Below are 21,613 nucleotides of genomic sequence, written 5' to 3' on the forward strand. Positions count from 1 at the left end.
GTGCCGAATACAACAGGTGTAGAACTTCTAGTGAAATGCTTACTTGCGAAGTCAACTCATGCAGTGTTTAGTTGCATAATCTTCACCAGTGAGGAATAGTAATTGTAGCCTGTCTAGTGCCTTGTGCCTAGCCCCCTGACACTCAAATGGTGACGCTGGGCGAAAATCGGAATACAAGCGTCAATGGATGAGTTATTAATATACCTATACTGAACAAAAATATAAACGCAACATGTAATGTGCTGGTTTCATGAGCTGAAATAAAAAATCCTAGAAATGTTCCAAACTCATTCTGATTGGCTGGACCTGGCTCCCAAATTGGTGAGCCTATGCCCACCCATAGCTGCACCCATGCCCAGTAATGTGAAATCCATAGATCTGGGCCTAATTATTTCAATTGACTGATTTCCTTATGAACTGTAACTCAGCAAAATCTTTTGTTGCATTTTGCATTTATTTTTGTTCAGTATAGTTTGATATGATGCTGTTTGTCCCATATGACATGTAGGCTATACCCCTCTCCCTCCAACCAAATCACACATTCAGTGTTATTGGCTCTCGCCCTGTGACCACTTCTTGGCGCATCCTAGGGGTTGTATATTTTGGCCTGGCTATAGGTAATGCAAAGTAACGCAGTATGGTATTTGGAATTAAAAATTACTTAAATATGTTAGATTGACTATTTTCATTCCCCATGTGGAGGAACTTAAATGTGTCAGGAGTTTTCCTTTGGTAATGACGTGAACACTGATCTGCACATCATTGGACGTAACAGCAGAATAGTAGGCCTTCAGTTTGAAAGCTACGGTTTGCGTGCTAGTTAGCTACCTACTTCCTTGTTAGTCCAAACTGGAGTGTAATGGCAAGCGTAAAGAAGTTTGTCCTAAAAAGCGAATGTTTTTTCCTTATTTTCAGCACTTTGGGAATATATTTTTAAAGCCGATGTGAGCTGCGATATTCCTCAAACATTTTCTTTCGAGCAGGAGACATTGGGCCTGCTACACTAAGCATGGAATGGAATGCAATTACGAGACACTGCCTAGCTAGCTACAGTTGCTAGCTAGTTAGCTACAGTTGCTAGCTAGTTAGCTCTGGCTAGCCAGCTAGCAAATCTTTGGAATTGCAGACCAGGATTCTAATGATTAGATTTTTTTTTCTCGTATTATCAGAAATTAATGTCGAGGTAAACATTGGATGGACTTGTTTGATGAATCCGATGGATTATCGTTTGGAATAGCTCACTACCAGTTATAGTGACTAGCTAGTTAGCTTTAGCTTGCTAGCTAATTTGTAGCAAATGTTTTGTGTGGCAAGGAACATAACACTAAAGACAACTAATATTACCAAAAGTATATATCACATCTTTTTGATAAATGCCTAACTCGGAGGTGTTTCGCGAGGGTCGGGGAAGAAGCCCATCGGCACAGAGAAGTGCCAGACAGGAGCGGCGCAGTAACGTTAAACCTGGAAGCGGGGCTACTCAACACCGAGAGAAACACCGGGAGAAGAGGCGGTCGTCATCTATCCGAAAGAAACACAGTCACGCTAGGGAGAAAGCACAATGGCATACGCCAGATGAACCAGACAGTGAACGGAGAGGCACTCTTGAAAGAGGTGAACTTCGGACTTTAGTGGAATATGACGATGTGAGTTCCCAATCAGAACGCTTTTCTGGGAGCCCTTCGCCGAAACCAGAACCGCATGCTACTATTTTAGTCGACCGACTTAGCGAAGTTGAATTCACAGGCATGAACGGACCGACATCACCAGTGAGAAGGTCTCGAAGAGACAGGGCTGTATTGCATCTCAGGAAGGATGAACAAATCAGTGGTTCATCCGAGAGGAATAGACAAGAGAAGGAACCGAAAAGAAAGGAACGCCAGAGCCGTGAGAGGGACACTTCGAAATCTCGTGGTAGTAGCCTGAGCGCCACCAAAAACAACCGAGACGGTGCGAGAAACATTGACAGTAACGGCAAGAAGACGTCTACAACCTTGGCCCCCATGTCTTTGGACAAAAAGGAGTCTAAACGGCACAAAAGTAAGACACGTTCTGAAAAGGAGCCCCCGTCTGCATACAGGGATGCACCACAATCATACCGAGATGACCGTGAAGAACTCGGGGCCTACAGAAGAAGTCCTGGTTTCAAGGCAGACAGCCCACATGGGAAATCGTATTCCTATGGATACCAGTCTCCCAGTGGTAGTTATAATAACCAGTTTATATCTAGAAGAAGTCCCAGTTATGGGAACAAAAGGCTGTCCCCTACTTCAACATACTACAGCCGAGATTCTGAGGTCTATGGTGCCTACAACATTTCAAAGTCGCCCAGTTCATACTCAAGCAACAAAAGAAAGCGGTCTCCAACGAGCCCATTCAACTGGCGCAGGTCTCCAAGTTATGGCCGACATAGTCCATTCGAACAGGGAGAACTTGCATCAAGTCCCTACGGTACCCGTCGGCGATCACGAAGTCCATACCGAAAGTCACTGAGCCCAAGTCCAGACGTAAGGTAAGCAATTGATCAGAGGTTACTGTACTGTCTGAAAGCGAATTATTAATAGTTGTTACCCTCCACATTATGAAATCTCCTGGGGAAAATAGTGGCATGAATGTATTTTTTTGTTGTTGAGAGAATTTAGTAGTACTGAGAGACATTGATGTAAATTTGAGGGCAGAATCTGGATCACCCAAGAGAGCAAAGCTTTGTGTAACTCATTTAGTACAACTGTTTTACTAGATTGTGATTCAGATTGTAATGATGCCTTCAATGCCACTGAAAGTGTTTATTTGTCATTCCAGCAGTCTGCTAATGTAACAGTGTATTAGACAATATGAACATTTTAAAGAGACAGCATACCAATTGGCACATGTTTTTCTGTTGCTTATTAGAAAAAATTGATTTAATTCTTGGTGTGTTTCCTGACTGACTCTGCATTTGGTTAATGATATTTGTCACCCATGAGACACTAGACGCGGAAGCCTATTTTACTTCCTTAAAATAACCATAATGAATCTGAGAACTTAAATCTGTAATTTTGTTGTTTTTGTCGGATGTTTGTTACGCAATTTTACATCTAAGGTGTTTGCAGTATTTCTCAAGTAAAGAAAATGTGTGACGTGTTATCTTATGTAAACAAAAGTCGGAGCTGCTGGGCAGGTCTGTCTCACTGTCTATGCTATTGGATAGAAAGCAATCACAGCAGCTATTCACCCCATGTTGGAGGAGAAATGGACATTGAACAATCTAAATCCAGCCTTCATATTACCTGTTATGATGCATGGATATTCCAAACTCTTTTATTTTTGTTGTTGAGGATACTGACTTTATGACCAAAATTATCCTACTTACACTTTAGTCAATTTCGACACTAGAATAACTGTTTCTGACTCTAATCGATGCCACACAGGCCGTTTTCAAAGGGATTTGTTGCTTTTTAAAGGCAGTCGCTCTTTAAAGGGAACTTTTCTCCTATGAAAGATTCATGTGTCTCCTTTCTCCAGGCGATCTGGCAAGTCTCGAAGCAGGAGTCCGTATTCCCCCTCGAGGCACTCACGCTCACGCAGCCGCCACCGCCACTCTCGCTCCCGCAGCCGGCCCTCCAGCCTCTCCCCCAGCACACTGACCTTCAAGAGCAGCCTGGCGGCCGAGCTCAGCAAGCAGAAGAAGGCCAAAGCTGCCGAGGCAGCTGCCCGGGCCAAGAGCTCCAGTAACACCTCAACTCCCACCAAGGTTCCCTCTGCAGGCTCCCACCAACCCAGCCCCAAGACCAACCACGCCACTAAGAAGGGCCCCAGGACCCCTGTGTCGAGCCAGCCCCAGTCCCCCGCAGACAGGACCTCCAAGAGGAGCACAGAGCCCCCCAAGCCCAGCAGGGATAGAGATGTGAAGGGAAAGGATGTCTCCTCGGTGCAACGAGACAAGAGGAAAGTACCAGCATCTGGACAGGGCAAAGAGAAGGAGCGAGTCACTGCCCCAACTGCCTCTACACTGACATCTCTACACCTGCCCCCGAACATCCTCGAGCACTTAGCTGGAGCAGACAGGTAATCAGAACATAATAAAGAGTTTTTATGATTAAGGGAAGTCGTACATTTTTTCACTCTCATACATGCGTCCCCCTCTTTCCATAGCCTAACTTCTCATCTTATTTTCCTCCCCTGTGCAGCTTGAAGGACGTCTTACCATCGCTATCAGGGAAGAATCCAGCAGAGCGTCAGAAGGCCCGCCACCTCCTGAGCGACCTGCCCCTTCCTCCCGAGCTACCCACAGGCGCCTCCTCCCCTCACAGCCCATATGACGAGAAGAAGACCACCACGCTTCGCCGCAGGCCCAAGTATGTCTGGGCCCCTTCACTTTCCATGTCTCACCCTACCACGTCAATGGCCTATGCTCCTCAATAAGCTCTACTGCCTGGGGTTGAGAACCACTGCTTGACCTAATCTCTTGTTGGTTTGTTTGTCATTCTCCCAGGATCTGCGGCCCACGCTTTGGGGAGATCAAGGAGACTGAGATCGATTGGGGGAAGCGGTGCGTGGACAAGTTTGAGATCATCGGCATCACAGGAGAAGGCACCTACGGCCAGGTGTACAAGGCAAAAGACAAAGATACAGGTGAGGACTACTAAATGCTTACAATGTATTATTTTACCATCAACATTTTAACCAAACAGAATAATCTGTTTGGCAAACTCAAACTCTTAAATAAAAATGTGAGTCTTTCTATGCCCAGGGTAACGATTATGTATGAAAAGGTATCTTCTAATATCCTCTGCCCTTTATCTCTATCCCCGTGGTGTAGCTGAAATGGTGGCCTTGAAGAAGGTGCGCCTGGACAACGAGAAGGAGGGCTTCCCTATCACCGCCATCAGGGAGATCAAGATCCTCCGCCAACTCAACCACAAGAGCATCATCAACATGAAGGAGATAGTCACTGACAAGGAGGACGCCCTGGACTTCAAGAACGACAAAGGTCCATATGACAAACCCACTGAATTATCATGCCGCATACTAAATGGCACTCCATTCCCTACATAGTGTACTACTTTTGACCAGAGCCCTATGGCAGAGGTTCTATAACTTTTTAGGGCCGGGGACCCCTTTTGTGATAGCAAATCAGATTAATCAGCTTTTTAACCTTTATTTAACTAGGCAAGTCAGTTAAGAACAAATTCTTATTTACAATGACGGCCTACTAAAAGGCAAAAGGCCTCCTGTTGGGATGGGGGTTGGGATTAAAAATTAAATAAAAATATAGGACAAAACGCACATCACGACGAGAGACGACACACCACTACATAAAGAGAGACCTAAGACAACAACATAGCATGGCAGCAACATGGCAGCAGCACGGCAGCAGCACAACATGGTAGCAGCACAAAACATGGTACAAACATTATTGGGCACAGACAACAGCACAAAGGGAGTGAGATAAAAATAGCATACAAGGAGTTTTATGTCTTTGGCAGTGCAATGGGAAATGAACCAAGTATCGAGTTGAACATTTTATAATTGGTCGACAAAAATTGAAAATATCCCTGTGAGCCTCCTAGGCCCATGTTGCCCAGGGTTAAGAACACATTGTAGATTAATAATATTAGATTGTATTACACCCCCTAAATTTATCCCATGGATCTCTTGGCCAAAATGTACAAAAATATATATTGATATATAATTGAATTGTTTTAATATTTTGAGATGCAGTACCCCACTTTGAGAATCCCTGGTCAAAAATAGTGCCCTATATAGGGAATAGGGTGCCATTTGGGATACAGACCCATGTGTCTACATTGTTTCTCCATGCATTTGTTCTCCTTTTACAGGTGCGTTCTACCTGGTGTTTGAATACATGGACCATGACCTGATGGGGCTGCTGGAGTCTGGCCTGGTCCACTTCAACGAGAGCCACATCAAGTCCTTCATGAGGCAGCTGCTGGAGGGCCTCGACTACTGCCACAAGAAGAACTTCCTGCACAGGGACATCAAGTGCTCCAACATCTTGCTTAACAACAAGTGAGTGCTCCTCAGGATAGCTAGCCTGCTGGTCCCAGATCTGTCGCTGCTGTCTTGTCAACTCCTATGGTCATTATCACGCCAAAGCACAAGCAGATCTGGGACCAGGATAGTCAAAGAATGAAAAACAATTTATATCCGCTGCGGAATCAGTTGCAATGTCTGACAGGAGTCGGATGTCACGTTAATGCGGTGTTCTGTTCTCTACGCCAGGGGTCAAATAAAGCTGGCAGATTTTGGACTGGCTCGACTTTATAACTCTGAGGAGAGGTAAGTGTCCCGATATGGCTTAGAGTTGATTGCTGCCAATAGTTATTGGCTTTTCAGATGTATTACTTTATCTATGACTGTTTTGCTTCATCAAGCATATTGGTCTCAACTGTGTTTTGTTGTGGATGATGAGGATATTTTTGATACTTATGTATTTTTCTGTCCCTGTCTTGTAGCCGACCGTACACCAACAAGGTGATCACCCTGTGGTACAGACCCCCAGAGCTTTTACTGGGGGAGGAGAGGTACACACCTGCCATTGATGTGTGGAGCTGCGGGTAAGAGACACACCTACGATTTGGTGTGGTGTTTCACTGGCTGAGATTCATGATTCTTGAACCGAGGACAGATGGTTCTATAAAGAGGATCATGCATTCACCCTGTTTTTGTCTTAAATCAGGTGCATTCTGGGGGAGCTGTTCACAAAAAAGCCCATTTTCCAAGCCAATCAGGAACTTGCCCAGTTAGAGCTGATCAGGTACGTTGTTGTCCGAGAAGGGTACTATAAATCCGTCAATTTCTTATCCTCAGTATCCCTTTTAACGGTCTGAAAGACCTTCAGCTATCTCGTTGGACAGTCTTCTTGTTAGGGCATGATATTGAACACTAGCCTTTGGCTTTTCTCCCTTCCAGTCGTATCTGTGGCAGCCCCTGCCCCGCTGTGTGGCCAGATGTCATCAAGCTGCCCTACTTCAACACCATGAAACCAAAGAAACAGTACCGGCGGCGGTTGCGAGAAGAGTTTGCTTTGTGAGTTGATCTGCTTGTTTTAATTCAGTAATTGGGGTCATCATTGGTATACGAGAAGAATGTTATTATCCTGTGTTTGACTAACCACTTCGTGTTTCTCTTTGGTCAGTATACCACCCTCTGCCCTGGACCTGTTTGACCACATGCTGGCGCTGGACCCCAGTAAGCGCTGTGCTGCCGAGGCGGCGCTAAGCAGTGAGTTCCTCAAAGACGTGGACCCAACCAAGATGCCCCCACCAGAGTATGTTTGGCCAAAGGCGTTTTACTTCATAGTCTGTGATTCATTACTGTAGAATATAATTTTTGTGATGACCCAGCCTTTGATCTCCTTATTTCCATTTTGTCTCCTGTCCTCTCCCCATCTCTCTCTTCCAGTCTCCCCCTGTGGCAGGACTGCCACGAGTTGTGGAGTAAGAAGCGGCGGAGGCAGAAGCAGATGCCAGAGGAGCTGTCAGCCCCCAAGGCTCCCCGTAAGGAGCTGGGGCTGGGAGATGACAGTCGCAGCAACACCCCCCAGGGCTTCCCTCCGCCTGGGGGGCTCAAAGTCCAGCCTGTGGCTGCCTCAGCCCTACTGGGTGAGTGAATGGGCCTTTAGTCTAGTACCGCAAAGCCACCCCTCCATACTGGCCTCACACCTTGTCAGTTACACACTCACTTTAATGGCTTATATTGCAACGACTAATAACAACTTGGAGTGAATTAAGAGGTACTTTTTAGTAAATTGCTTAAATATATTTTCTTTTGTCTCCCATAGACTCAAAAGCTCCCAACTCCCAGCTGACCCAGGAACAGCTGGCAGTCCTTCTCAACCTGCTTGGCCAGTCCAAGAGCGCTGTCAACCCGGCCCAGATTGCCAAGGTCAACCCCGAGACTCTACAGCAGCTCTCCAAGGTCCTGCCGCCAGAACACTCTGACTCCGACCGGCCTCCGGAGCCACACCCTCCACTCAAGCCCCACAAGCTCCCTCAGTCAGGTGGAGCACCCCGCACGCCCCCCATGCCCAAGCCCCCATCGCCGCATCCCTCGTCGGCATCGCAGGGTAAGCCTGATGGGGAGGCGTCGGCAGCCACCCAGACGGCAGTCACCATGCTGCTGGCCCAGCTCTTCCAGGCCCAGCAGAGGCAGGAAGCTGGCGATGCAGACGGCACAAATGCACCAGCAGGAGGACCTCCTCCGCCACCCTCTGAGCCCAAGCAGCCCCCAGAGCCTGTCCCTGTCTCGCCAGGTAACTACTCATATAGAGAATATTGTGACGTATCTTTAACCTCATTTTTTGCAAGCAGAAATTATGTGTATAGACTTGTATTCACTGCTGTGACTATCCATAAGGATTATTTGTCTCAAATTCTGTACACAATGGTTTTAATTTTGGATATCCCTATGGTAGAATACGAACTTGCAAAGTAGGCCGAGAACTATCCCTTTGCCTTGAACTAACATCATGTCTTGTGGTTTCCCCCGTAGTGTCCGAGGGGAGCGGCGTTTCCTCCAGACCCATCCTCCCCCCCGACCAGAGACCCCCTGAACCACCCGAGCCCCCTCCCCGCTGCGAGGACTTGGACTACAGGCAGAAGATGGCGCATAAGACGGGCCACCTGCCGCCTATGCCAACCTCAGGTGGAGCTGGTGAGGGAGGAAGGCTCCCGGAGCCAGACTACCCACCCCTCCCTGGCACAGAAGGACCCAGCTATGGCGGTGACTACAGCCGCCCACCCCCTCCACCCTTCCCTCCTGCAGGTTTTGGCGACTGCTACATGGGCCACATGTTGGGGGGTGGCCTGCCCCCCCACAACCTGAGGGAAGTGTTCAGCAGCAGCACTCAGCAGTCCTCGGCTACCGGGTCCCTGGCCACCTCACTCCAGGAGCCCTTCCCTTCAGGCAGAGGTGGAGGTGTTAGCAGCATGGTGTTCAGCGGTGACAAAGACCATCGCTTTGAGTACAATCACAGCCCCTCCTTGCCTGTGGAAGGGAAGCCCAACCCCACCAGCATCCACCTCTATAACCATGCTACCCCTCCCCCGCCCATCCCTCCTCCGGGCCAGTCCTGGAGCTCCCCTTCCCAGGCTGTGGCCCCACCTATGCCCCTTGGCTTCAACCCACATGTGAACTCTGCAGCCATGCGAGGACGACACCTCCCTTTCTGATTGGCTGTGGCATAGGGAATGGGCGGGGTATGATGGACACCTCAGACTTGTGGACTCAAAAGAAACTGAGCCCAAACCCTCTCAGGCTAGACCAGAGGGATCTGGAAATGCACACTTGATTTGTAATAATAAATACAAAAATCTGTGTAAAGCATTGTATTCCTCCTGTATCTGGAATGTGGGGTATGTTGCAGAAGGGGGGTTGTATAGAGGGGGCTTTTTTTTGCTCATACCGTTTCATATAGTTTTTTTGTTTATGTATTCTACTACTGTCTTTTAAATTAAGCTTTTACATTTTTGAGTGTACATTTACCAGGCTAGGTATTGCTTTTAAATATGTACCCAAGCCTTTCTTTTAATTGCTTCCGAGCAGACTGTTTTGCACTACTGACTAAAGTAGGCGATAACGATTTAGGTATGAAATGAAGTGCTATCTGCACAACTTTTAGAAAATTACCAATGTTTTTTTTATTTTGGGCCAAGCATATGTTGAAACCAGTAGGGCTCAGTTGATCGGGCTCCTGACCTTGAAGGTGGGGTTTGTTTTTGAAGAGGATTGGCGCCTGAAAGACTGGCGGCACATGGGTGTCTGCAGTAAAACTGATAGCTAGTGATTGACTTGATGGAGGAAGGCCATGTTCACTTTAATTTCCACAAGCCCTCTGCCAATAGCCATTGTAAAACAAAAGGAGACATGTAACCCAACTTCAAAAAATACTTTTGTACTAAAATGTTTTTTTTTTGGGGGGGGGGGGGGGTCATATGTTTATTAAAGAAATGCCAACAGTTTTTTTTTGTCTTACTTTGACTGTCGATCATCAAAGAATCATACCTGAACATGTAGAACACACTAACCACTGGAGGACAGTGCAAGTCAACCAACTACTGAACTGATATTTGGCTATTTTCTGATGTAAATTGATAGCATACTAGAGAAGTTCAACTAATGAACGACATAGATGGATGATTGCTTTGTCTTTATTTTTCTATGCAATACTATTTTTGGTTGGAAGGTTGGCTGCCAAAAGAAGACATGGATGACAAAGGCAGGAACCACCTGAAAGGAAGTCAAGAAAACCACCCAGAATAAGAATTTGCTGGAGATCTACCGTTAAGGCCCTTTGCTCCTCTCAGAGCTGAAAGGTGTAAGTCATTACTCTGGTAGAAATGTCTACAAATCCCAGGCTGATGGCTTGTGAGGTAGAGAAATAAGCATTAAACACAACTGACTTCAGCCATACTCCACTGTAAAGAAATCTACAACTACACATTTAAGCTGAATAAATGAATATGATGAAATGTATTTCTTCAGATGCTATTGATATTGCTGCATCTATTTCTGGGCAGTTACTATAGCATATGGGTAGATTATATTGATGTTGCTGCCTACACCCAAGAGTAATACTTGGTTGCACAGGCTTTGGCCAAGATATCTGCTGACAAATGCTTCTTGTAGCTGTCAATGAGCTTGCAGCACCTTTCTACTGGAAGTTTGGCCCGCTCTTCCCTGTTAGGGCATGTGTGAATGTTCTTGGGGCCTAACCTACCCCAAAAGTTTGAATACAATGGGAAACCCGTAGTAGACTGTGAGGTAGTTTTGTGCCTACAGGAACATTCATGTATGCTCTTTTACCCGATATCATGATAAGCTTTGGTCATATCGATATTGGTACCCACCACTAGTGAACATTGTTTTATGTGTCTCATTCCAAAACAATTTAGAAATTTTAACTTCAGATGCATGGGCTACTTCCATTTTCTCTTTGCCTTTTACAGAATAATGTTCTACTTTTGAGATCAAGGAGGAAGCAATAGAGCCTTTATTTTGTGATAATATAGAACATTTAGTTAACACCATTTAGTGGTGAAATGTGTGTTTTACACGCTGCTTTGTTTGAGCATTAGTCTAAGCTTATTTCAATTGAAAAGAGTCGAAGTAGACCTATCGGACTAAATTTAATTTGAAATAATATCTATGTAAAAACGGCCAGCTTCAGTCAGCTATGGTTGAGCTTCTTGTTTGGCAGCTCAGCATCCTATTCGAGAAATGGCTAACCGCATACGTGGAGTGTGTCTGAAAGTGGGCGTTGCGAAATAAGTGGGAGGATCTACATAAGTGGGTTATGGAAACCTAACAGCTAATTGGGCAGATTGGTTGTCACTCAAGACCGTTTTACGCGGCAGCTTGCTGTTCCTAGTATTTTTAGCTAATCCTAACGCTTTCCCTAACCTTAACCTCATTCTCCTAACATTCTAGGTTAGTTATCCTAACCTGCCTGGTGAATTATCCTAACCGGCTACGTTAATTCTCCCAACCGGATACGTTAATTATCCTAACCGGCTTAGCTAAAATGCTACAAGGAAGCAATAAGCGGTCATGCAAAATAGTCTTGAGTGACATCCAATCTGCCCAATTAGCTGCTATGTTTCCATACACCCACTTATGTTGATCTTTCAACTTATTTCGCAAAGCCCACTTTCAGACACACCACATATGCAGTTACGGATTGCTATCCGCGATCATTGGGAAGTCCCTACCCTAAACTTTAGCCTTGCCCATAACTCTTACCAAACCCTAACCTTTTTACCTTAACCATTTTAAATGCCAACTTCAATGGCGAATAGTAAGGACCATGCACTTACTCATACTTGTCCTTGTCCTATACTTGTTCACGAACGAGTCAGAATTTTTATATTTTTATATTTAAATTTTTTGACTTTTTCGTTTTTTTGTTTGTTTGTTTTTTGCAACTAGCACATGAACGCGGCTCTATTTACAAGACCCGAACTTTCCTTCAGTTCTTATTGGTCAAGGTTACGCCAGTCAATATTATGTCAGCACTCAATATTCCTGAGACGTCAGTGATTGTAGGACTCCAGCACGAGCAGGGCAGATGTCAGAAACGTGCTTTTATTGGTGAGGGACAGTCAGGGTCTTTTCACTGAGCCGCATCATTTGGCTCCTTCACGTAAAAGAGGAGCATAATTTTGCTCACAAACGGCTCTTCATTCAAAAACTTGAATATCGACCTAGAACCATAAAAAAAATGATAATCTCTAATGTAAAGCCCAAAAGGTAGGCAACCATTATGTCAGATCGTGATATGCACGTTCAAATGCAGTTATTAGATCGCCTGCAATTTTTTATTTTTTTATTCACGACTTAAAAATGAGCATGGACCAGAGTGATGTGCTCTCCCCACTATTTATGATATCTGCATTGAGGATTTACCATCTTCAGAAAATGATTTTGTAACGTATTTGCAGATAATGGTTGTTTTGAAGCTCAAAATGCAGTAGGCCTACTAGGCTAGCAGTGTGTAAATCAGGGTGTCAAACGAACGAACGTCTCTCACCGATATCATTCGGTTCCCAACGTTCACCAAAAGGAGCCGTTCAAAAAGACCAGTTTGTTCGCGGACGACTCATCAATAGCTTTCAGCAGAGAGGTCCTACAAAATCTTTCCATGAAAATAAGACCATGAAGTGAGGAGTTTTTAGATGGAGGTCAATGAGAGTGTCGAATTTGGTCAACAAAAAATGTAATTGCTCATTTGCTATGTGAGGCTTATTTGATCAAATAGAAGTTTCGTAATGGTAGGGTTGTTACGAATGCACTAGCAAACACAAAATATATATAAACGCAACATGTAAAGTGTTGGTTTCATGAGCTGAAATAAAATAAATAAAAGATCCCAGAAATGTTCCATACGCACAAAAAGCTTCTCAAATTTTGTGCACAAATTTGTTTACATCCTTGTTAGTGAGCATTTCTCCTTTGCCAAGATAATCCATCCACCTGACAGGTGTGGCATATCACGAAGCTGATTAAACAGCATGATCATTGGCATTTCGGTTACTTAAAAAAAAAAAAAAACATTATATATTGTTTCCACACGTATCTGCCCTGTCATTGGCTAGAATGGCCCCCCTGTCTAACCTCCTCTCGCTTGCCTTCCATCTTTGAGGACATTTATTTCCATTGTTAGAGCTGTCACTCGACATTCTCAACAATATAATAGATAGTCTTTGCTTTCAGTCAGAAAAGGGCTTTCACCACCCTGACCAATGACTGTATATGAATGGACAAAGCCGATCCGGCCCCATGCACGTGAAGAGCACTGAAGCCAAATTAAGTCAGTTAAGATGGCATCTCATGGAGACCTAACGTGCTGTTTGAGCTACTCCAGGAAGTGAAGTTGCAGGCTAGCTCAATGCTTCCCCCTCTCCATTGACCACGTGTCCATGCACACCAATATCCGTTATTATTCGGGATACTCAAGTATTCTATTTTTGAGTTGACGCATATAAACATCATATCCCGTTTACAATAACCTGATTAAGCTTGTAATCCTGCGTATGTGAAACCAGGATAAGATGCCTGGGATATGCATATCTTAGATGGGATACTGGGGCATGTAAACATCTTATCTTGTTTACTGTTGTTTTCTTGCGGCCTGCACAGGCTCAGTTGCACATATCATATGTGTTGTACAGTCTGTGGTGTTTTGTAATGATGTTTTCATCTGATTGTCAAACAAATCACTTCAAAAAGTAGGCTACCTGCGCAGTTCGATCTACCATAATAATTCAATAACAATTTATTTTGCTGATACTCCGTACTGAACCACATAACATAGTGGGTACTTTCACTCCTAATTTAGACACGTTTCTCCTTATAATTTCCAACATTTGGTAGGCCATATACTTTTGGACATTTGGTAGGCCATTTGTCAACTATAGTTAGAAACATGCAACTACTCTTCTGTCATAAATCGTTGACCTAGAAGACTAAATAAACTAGTGCTTACCAGAATAATGTCTTATATCGATAGTTAACACTGGTAAAGTTGTCTGTTTCGTTTGGAGACCGGGATAAAATGCAATAGCTCCAAAACAGTGGAAAGATTGGTCATGTGCAAAATGTCCAATGTCATCAGTTTGACCAGTGTTAAGGAAATTAAAAGCTGAGAAAACGATTAAACACGTTTATAAGACTTCAGTTCATCTTGGGCGCATATTTTATGTGGTTGAACTAGTCCGCTTGCATAACGGTGTCAAAGATAACACATTACACACGCCTTCGCGTTTTCTCAAGAGATGCTGAAAGAAAGAAATCATATTTCTCCACTCCTGTTCCCGAGACAAAATTAACATTTGTTGTATGATTTTACTCCAGGAAATGTATAATTCTGCAGGAGTTAATATTAAATTACATGTGAGAGGTTATAGGCCTACAGTGAATGTCCATATTTCAGTTACTATTCCATTTAACCCATATGAACTTCAACCAGGAATATTCTGTTTATTCATGGATACAGGGATACTCCTGAATGGGATATCAAAGGTGCATGTAAACAGCTTATCCCGAATAAGACCTTAAGTGGGATACAGCTGCCAACTCTCACGCATTGTCCGTGAGACACACGCATCCAGTTCTCACGCTCACACACCACACCTCTTATATCTCACGCATCTAAAAGCACTGGTTTTATTTTACTGATTAATCCAGTGTATATTCAGTGCGTTAACGTTTTATGTTCTCCAAATCATTTTGAAATCGAAGCATCTGCACCTAGGGGCGGAGCCAGAGGGGTGTCCGGGGTGGCACTGGACACCCCTGACATCTGATTGGCCACCCGGGTGCCACCCCAACATTTTATTCGCTACTGACAGTTTGATGCTGATTGCCATCCCATTTCACCTCTTGTTGAAAGAAGCACTTATTTTGACATTCGGCGGTGCATTTTTATAATCGAGGAAGAGAGAATATTCGTTGGTTGCGAGATACAGAAGAATAAGAAGAACATACAGAAGAAGAAGAGAGAATATTTCCACAGCTCCACGAGCTCTTTTCACGCTTGGCGAAAGCATGATATAGTGAAGTAAGTTTTAAGGTTTAGCATCGGGTTTAGGTTTCCTGAACAACTTTTACGAAAGTTGAGTTGCTGTGTAAGTTAACGTTAGACCTTTGGCTCCATTAACAGACAGTTAATCAGATAAGAGAGATCGGTTCCCAATTTAGCCTAACATTATGTTTAAATCTGTGCTAGTAATACACGCATATACAGTGCAGTGTCGTAAGTTACAGTATACGAATGTTTAGCTAATGTGGGGTAACCAGTAGGCTACAGCTGTCAGTGTTCAGCAATTTGAAATCCATTAACTCAGTTAGATTTTCGTACTGGAACTCAATACAAACAATTGTTATTATCAATCTGTTAACGTTACTCAAAATATTACCACAATTAAACATGAAAAGAAAGGGAGAGATATCAGACTTATTTTTAAAGAAGCATAAACAGGCAGATAAGGTGCAAACAGACCCCAGCCCTTGGATCACCACCGGACTCCAGAGCAGCTCCTTACATGAGGCTAGTCAGAGTCAGTGTGGTCAGACTTCACAAGGACCCAGTCTACCACCACCAGGTCAGAGCATCTACCAGGCAGTCAGTCACATGCCCAGTTCAGAATTTAAGTTTAGCTTCAGCTTGTAATAGATGATTTTGTCAGATTAAGCCTCACTTTAAAATGTTGGTTGTTGATTCATGTGTGTTCTTGTTTTGATGGCTGTGGCATTTTTATTGTGATTATACACTAATGGTTCTTGTGTTATTTTAATGTAATAGATGTATCAAGGGATGACACAGAGACCTCTGGTTCTGAGCAAGACAGTGAGCCAGAGCTGCCAGGAGATGTCATCGAGCCCCCCCAACTGCATCAAGCACCAGATATGCTGTTCCAAAAGGACCCAATGGTAGGCCAGGCCTATACTTTAAACTACACATTTTAGTTAGCAGCTGTTAGTATCTAATATTGTGCATCCCTTAATTATACATTTCCATAGAGAGATGACACATTATTTAATGTGTATTTCAGACATTTCAAGATCCAGAGAAGAAGGTCCTGTACAGCTGTGTTTGAAAATATTTCCCAGTACTCAGCTTGGTACTAGGAAAAGGGCTTTCAACAGCTCCTGGTATAAGGACAATTCATGACTTGAATATTCTGTAAATCAAGATTTGACTTATTGTTTGCCTGTAGGCATTTTTCTCTGCCCAATACACCTGAATCTGCCTTCACATCACAGTCAGGTTTTTGTAACTGGAAAAAAGGCGCTGTTTAAAGATTCTGGGTTTAAGCTCTATTCGAAGGCAGAGCATCATATCAATGCTATGTATGCTTGGAATCAGCATAAAAGGGCTATTGACAGCAACTCATCAATGTTAGATGTCATAAATGAGGACCGGAAAAGAAAGTGGAGGAAAACTGTACTTACATTAAAACAATTGCAGATGTGCTCCTATTAACTGCCACTGAAAATATAGCACAGAGGTCATCGAGAGTCTGATGACTCTCACAACAGGGGTCATTTTTGGACAATCTTAGAAGAAATAGCAAAGCATGACACTCTCATAGAGAAAAGGATGAATGCATGTGGAAATGCTAAGTACACAAGCCACCAAATCCAGAACGAAGTTCTTGAGGGCTTAGCTGAGATGGTACAAAGTGAAATAATAAGAGAAGTAAAAGAAAGTGAAGTTTTTCATGTAATTGCAGATGAAACCAAAGATTTAAAGAAAAAATAACAAAAGTCTTTAGTTGTGAGGTACTATGACAACGGGGCCATCCACAAAAGCTTTTTACACTTTCAGTCAGCTAAAAGCTTAGATGCAGCAGGTCTCACAAAAATTATAATTGATTGCCTTGAAAAACATGTTCTGGACTACAGAAATAATCTTGTGGGGCAAGGCTATGACGGTGCATCCGTCATGAGCGGAAAGCATTCTGGTGTGTCTGCATGGATTAAAAACAGTGCAAGATTTGCATTTTATGTGCACTGTAATGCACATTGTTTGAATTTGGTTCTTGTCGATGCTGTAAAATCAGTGCCTGAGGCAGTTCTGAGAGTGCTACAGGATATCACACTTGAAAATAGTGGTGATAGATCAGTTATATTTACATTTCATAGGGCTTTTGGTTACCTTTTGTAAAGTGCTTGGTGATACCAAATGTCTTTCGGACATGCTCCAGTCAAGCTCTCTTGACCTAGCAAGGGCTGTGGATCTAGTAGGTGCCCTTACAGACACATTACAGGACTTCAGAAGTGAGGGTTACTTTGGAGAACTATGGACAGAGGTTGAAAAGATTTCAGAGCACTGCAAAATAAGTGTACAAACAGTGTGTAAAAGACAGCCTAAAACAAGCTTAAGATTTCACGACTCATTGATGATGAGCACTGTAGGACAGAAAATTTGTGATCAAAGTGATGGTGAGAGCTTCCAAAGAGATATCTTTTATCAGGTGCTTGACAGTCTCACAGCTGAGCTGCAGAGGCGTTTTTCAAAGAAGAATTGTGTGATAATGCAAGGGGTCCAGTCTCTCAACCCAAAGAGTACAACATTCTTGAATGAGGAGCCTCTATTTGCCTTTGCTCAGACCTTTGAGTCAGATTTAGAGGACCTCAAACATGAGGTTCACCAAACCAAGTGGCTTCTTGATAGGCATCTTGATAGGAGAGAGAAAAGTGGAAGGGACAGACCGTCTACTCTACTTGAAAGAGGTCTTTCATGAGCTATTTCGACTTAAGATTTCTGTTGTTACACCAGTCAGTAGTGCTTCTTGCGAGAGAAGCTTCTCAGCTTTAAAACTGATTAAAACCCACCTCAGGACAACAATGGTTGATAACAGGTTAAATCACCTCGGAATTCTCAGTGTTGAGTCAAGGAGGGTACGCTCCCTCAACATGGATGAGTTTGTGAAACATTTTGCCAGTTCTCAACAGAACCGCAGAATTATGCTGTTTTAAATATACCTAGGAAAATTTGGTACTTAGGCAGTCCCTCTGGTCAGGATTAAAACCTGCACTGTGTATTAGCTAGTATACTGACATTCTAAAATGGTCAATCCAAGGCGTATCATGTCACACAGATTTAATTTGGTCTTGATTAGGCCAATTCCAAAACTTTTCTTTGTTATTAGTTAACATAGTATATATGTGCATAAATATGATACTGTACATTTGTAATATTGATGGGCAACAAAATGATTTTAATTTTTCAAGTCCATTTCTTGATACCTGGTATGTCAAATTGCAGTGTGTTTTTTTGTAAATTTACATTTTTGTAAATAAACTATGCAATTTATGTAACACACAAATGCTGTCTTATCTCCTTGGTGCTTGAGCTTTATTTTCGGAAAATATTTTGGATGTTCAACACTTATAGACCCAGATCATATATTCATGAAAACAGAGTGACCCAAGTCTCTCGTGTGTGTGTGTGTGTGTGTGTGTGTGTGTGTGTGTGTGTGTGTGTGTGTGTGTGTGTGTGTGTGTGTGTGTGTGTGTGTGTGTGTGTGTGTGTGTGTGTGTGTGTGTGTGTGTGTGTGTGTGTGTGTGTGTGTGTGTGTGTGTGTGTGAGAAATTGAGCTGCAGTTCCGAGGTAGAGACATTGACTATTCACAGTATGTTAAAGAATTCTAGTGAAGTTACCCTTTTGGACCACACTATCTGCCACATTGAAGAAGTAATCAGAAATCATAGGATTCATTCATGCTCCTTAGATGCAAGGTAAGGGTTACACACTCATTTTCTGTCATGGTCTATGGACCCTCTGAAGTAGCCTTGGCCACCCCATGTATAAAACTCTAGTTCCACCACTGTCTGCACCTGCAATTTAATAACCTTACGAGCGGAACCTCTAACATTATTGTCCTGTATTGCCACAGCACTGTGAACCGCAACGCATTGAATCATATAATTTGGTCTAGTTATGTAAGGGATCAAGGTGATTGGATGGGCATTTTAAAGAAAAGCCCCTCAAGATTAGAGTGGAGCTGAATGGAGAGAGAACGTTCTCCGCTAAGTTTGGTAAAAGAGCATCACTGTAGTCCTGTTTTATGTACAATGTTGTCAACACAATTATGTAGCTGTTACTCCCGTCCCTTTTGACAGCTTGTACTAAAGTCGATTTAATCCACACTTGCATTAGTCCCCTCGTTTGGTGATTGGCGTTTAGGCTGTGACAAGGAGAAGGCAGCAGACAGACCTACACTATGTTTTAGCAGGGAAGGTAGGGTGACCTGATTCTAGAGGGGAAATAAATATAAAAATAATTTGGTTAGGGTGTAGGGTCATCTTGTCTTCACAACATTTAATATCTATCTATTACCTGATCATTGGAACAATTCTCATTCTTAACAATGGGATAAAATCATATCAAATCAAATGTTATTGGTCACATACAGTACACATGGTTCGCAGATGTTATTGCGAGTGTAGTGAAATGCTTGTGCTTCTAGTTCCGACAGTGCAGCAATATCTAACATGTAATCTAACAATTATAGGGTAATTAGTGTACTTGTCAGCAAGAACACTACTATTATTCCCCACACTTATTTTATTATTCGGCTTCTTCACAATTTTGCCAGTGTAATCACATATTTGAAATCTGATATACCTACTTGTGTCTTTCAAAATTAATCATATGAGGCTATGTATTTTTGCTGTCATTCATGGACAGTTTTGAATAAGTCATACAAATAAGCATTGGATATTAAATGCTCCAGGCCTCACATATCATTTTTTACATTTTAGTATTGTGCACATACTAGGCAGAGATGGTAGAGGGGACTCACAAGTCATAAACACATCATATTTTGTCTATGCAGAGTAAGATGATGAAAAGGATCTTCAACTAGTAGGCATAAATACCACCTGATTCTTTTTCTTGAAGGTTGGGTGATTTTGATAAATTAATTGTTATAACAAGAACATTTTCAAACACCCAGCACTTGGGAAACATAGATCAGTATTTGCCAACCCTCCTATGGAGCAAGCAGGGTTTTCTTTCATCGCTATTTTGAAGAGAGTTCACCCAAATTACAAAATGTTTGTGTCCTTACCTTGAAAGCAGCCTATGGACAAGGAGACTGCAATCTATGATTTAGTTACCCACTGCCATCAACCATTAATATTAGTATTTCCTCTGCAGAGCCTTGGTGTAGTGGTAACACTCCCTGGCACATGTTGCATACAACTTTCCACCTGAGACCAGGGTTTAATCCCTGTTTCCAACCTTCCCACTGTTTCTCCCCATTTCCTTACTGTCTGAAAGAAAGTGTCAAACCACCCATGTTTTGACATTTGTAAAAATGATTACCATACTAAATTTCATCCCCCAAAAATCTCAAAGTAACAAAGTCGTCAAATTTTGAGTGTTCATTTAATATTCAAGGCATCCTGAATACACCTGAACTGTGGCATATACAAAAAAAATCTAACCTGCTCAAAGGCCTAAGCCATATTGAAATAGGTAGAATTTTGGGAAATAAGCTTTAAAACAGTAACATTTCCTGGGGGAGGACACCCAGACCCCCATCTAGGGGTTATGCCAGGAGGCAATATAATTCATATAGCAAATCTCACTCCAAGCTTTCTTCAAAAGTTGTCAGCCCTGAGGATATGAGCTATTTGGAATACTGTGTGCATGTAAACGTGGTCATTGAGTAACTCAAGTTGAAGCCGACCTGGATACTGCAGGCTGCCATTAACTCAATTATCCTTATAATTTCTTCTGCGTGTGATTTAAAAATAATCGGTTCAAGGCCATACATCTGATGTAATAGAAGCAATTATTGGTACCAGGATTGTCTTCAAAACGTTTTTATTTATTTACAGGAAGATTGCAATTTTTCACTATAATGGGGATCCTGTTTTTGCTAACAATGCCTGCAGTACCGCGGTCTGCCTTGAACTTCCGTGGCTTCAATGAGAGGCAGTCACTCTCCCTGATCCTGATGAGCATTTTATGTTTTCCCTCCTACTACTCTTCCTCTTGTAGTCACAATACATTTGCTGATGTGATGTTTTATTGTGTGTCCATCTAAAAGTAGGCCTAAGTGCCTTAAGATGTTGTCTTGTTGTATTCAGAGCTCAAGATTGCCTATTGTTGTAATCAGCATTCATGTTGAGCTTGTTAACTAGCTCGTGCTCCTGCTAGCATTAGCATTTTCATTTAGAATGCATTAGGAATTAGCATGCCTATTAGCGATTAGCCGTTTGTTAGCATTTCTGTTTTCTGGTGCTAGGCTATTTTTTGTTATCTTTCTATATCCAGTGCTTGACTTGGAATGGACTAGGTGCTGGTACTCATTTTGGGTGCCAGTACTGTTTATATTTAGGTGCAGGAGCTCCACAATACTTTTGAGCTAATATTCTATGAGACAGGGGTTCCCAAACTTATTTGGCCTGCGACCCCATTTTTATATTTAAAACAATCATGGATGTAGTCAACCTAAGGTGACAACATTTAAAATACCCAAATGTGGGACAATGGGATGATTTTGCGGGACATTGACAGGACAGTGTTGCCTACATGAATAGCTCACATATTTTTTTAAATCACCCACCCACTGCACTGAACAAGTTATTTGAA

At 42.9% G+C, this 21,613-nt stretch overlaps 1 protein-coding gene and 1 long non-coding RNA gene across 2 annotated transcripts; both read left to right on the forward strand.

The window, feature by feature from the left end:
• Positions 1 to 550: 550 nt before the first annotated feature.
• cdk13 (cyclin dependent kinase 13) lies at positions 551 to 10,475 on the forward strand. Its single transcript, XM_014180963.3, has 14 exons — positions 551 to 2,512; positions 3,505 to 4,047; positions 4,170 to 4,337; positions 4,475 to 4,614; positions 4,802 to 4,972; positions 5,823 to 6,012; positions 6,226 to 6,282; positions 6,459 to 6,560; positions 6,683 to 6,760; positions 6,916 to 7,032; positions 7,142 to 7,273; positions 7,408 to 7,607; positions 7,787 to 8,257; positions 8,497 to 10,475. The coding sequence occupies exons 1-14, from the start codon at positions 1,374 to 1,376 to the stop codon at positions 9,174 to 9,176; spliced, it is 4,188 nt and encodes a 1,395-aa protein (XP_014036438.3). The 5' UTR covers positions 551 to 1,373; the 3' UTR covers positions 9,177 to 10,475.
• Positions 10,476 to 14,846: 4,371 nt separating this feature from the next.
• Positions 14,847 to 18,346, forward strand: LOC106590205 (uncharacterized). Its single transcript, XR_001325019.3, has 3 exons — positions 14,847 to 15,061; positions 15,806 to 15,933; positions 16,056 to 18,346. It is a non-coding gene; the product is annotated as an uncharacterized LOC106590205 (long non-coding RNA).
• The last annotated feature ends 3,267 nt before the right edge of the window (positions 18,347 to 21,613 follow it).

The sequence above is a fragment of the Salmo salar genome, chromosome 29 (genome assembly GCF_965601325.2).
Source record: "Salmo salar chromosome 29, fSalSal1, whole genome shotgun sequence".
In the NCBI taxonomy this organism is placed as follows: domain Eukaryota; kingdom Metazoa; phylum Chordata; class Actinopteri; order Salmoniformes; family Salmonidae; genus Salmo; species Salmo salar.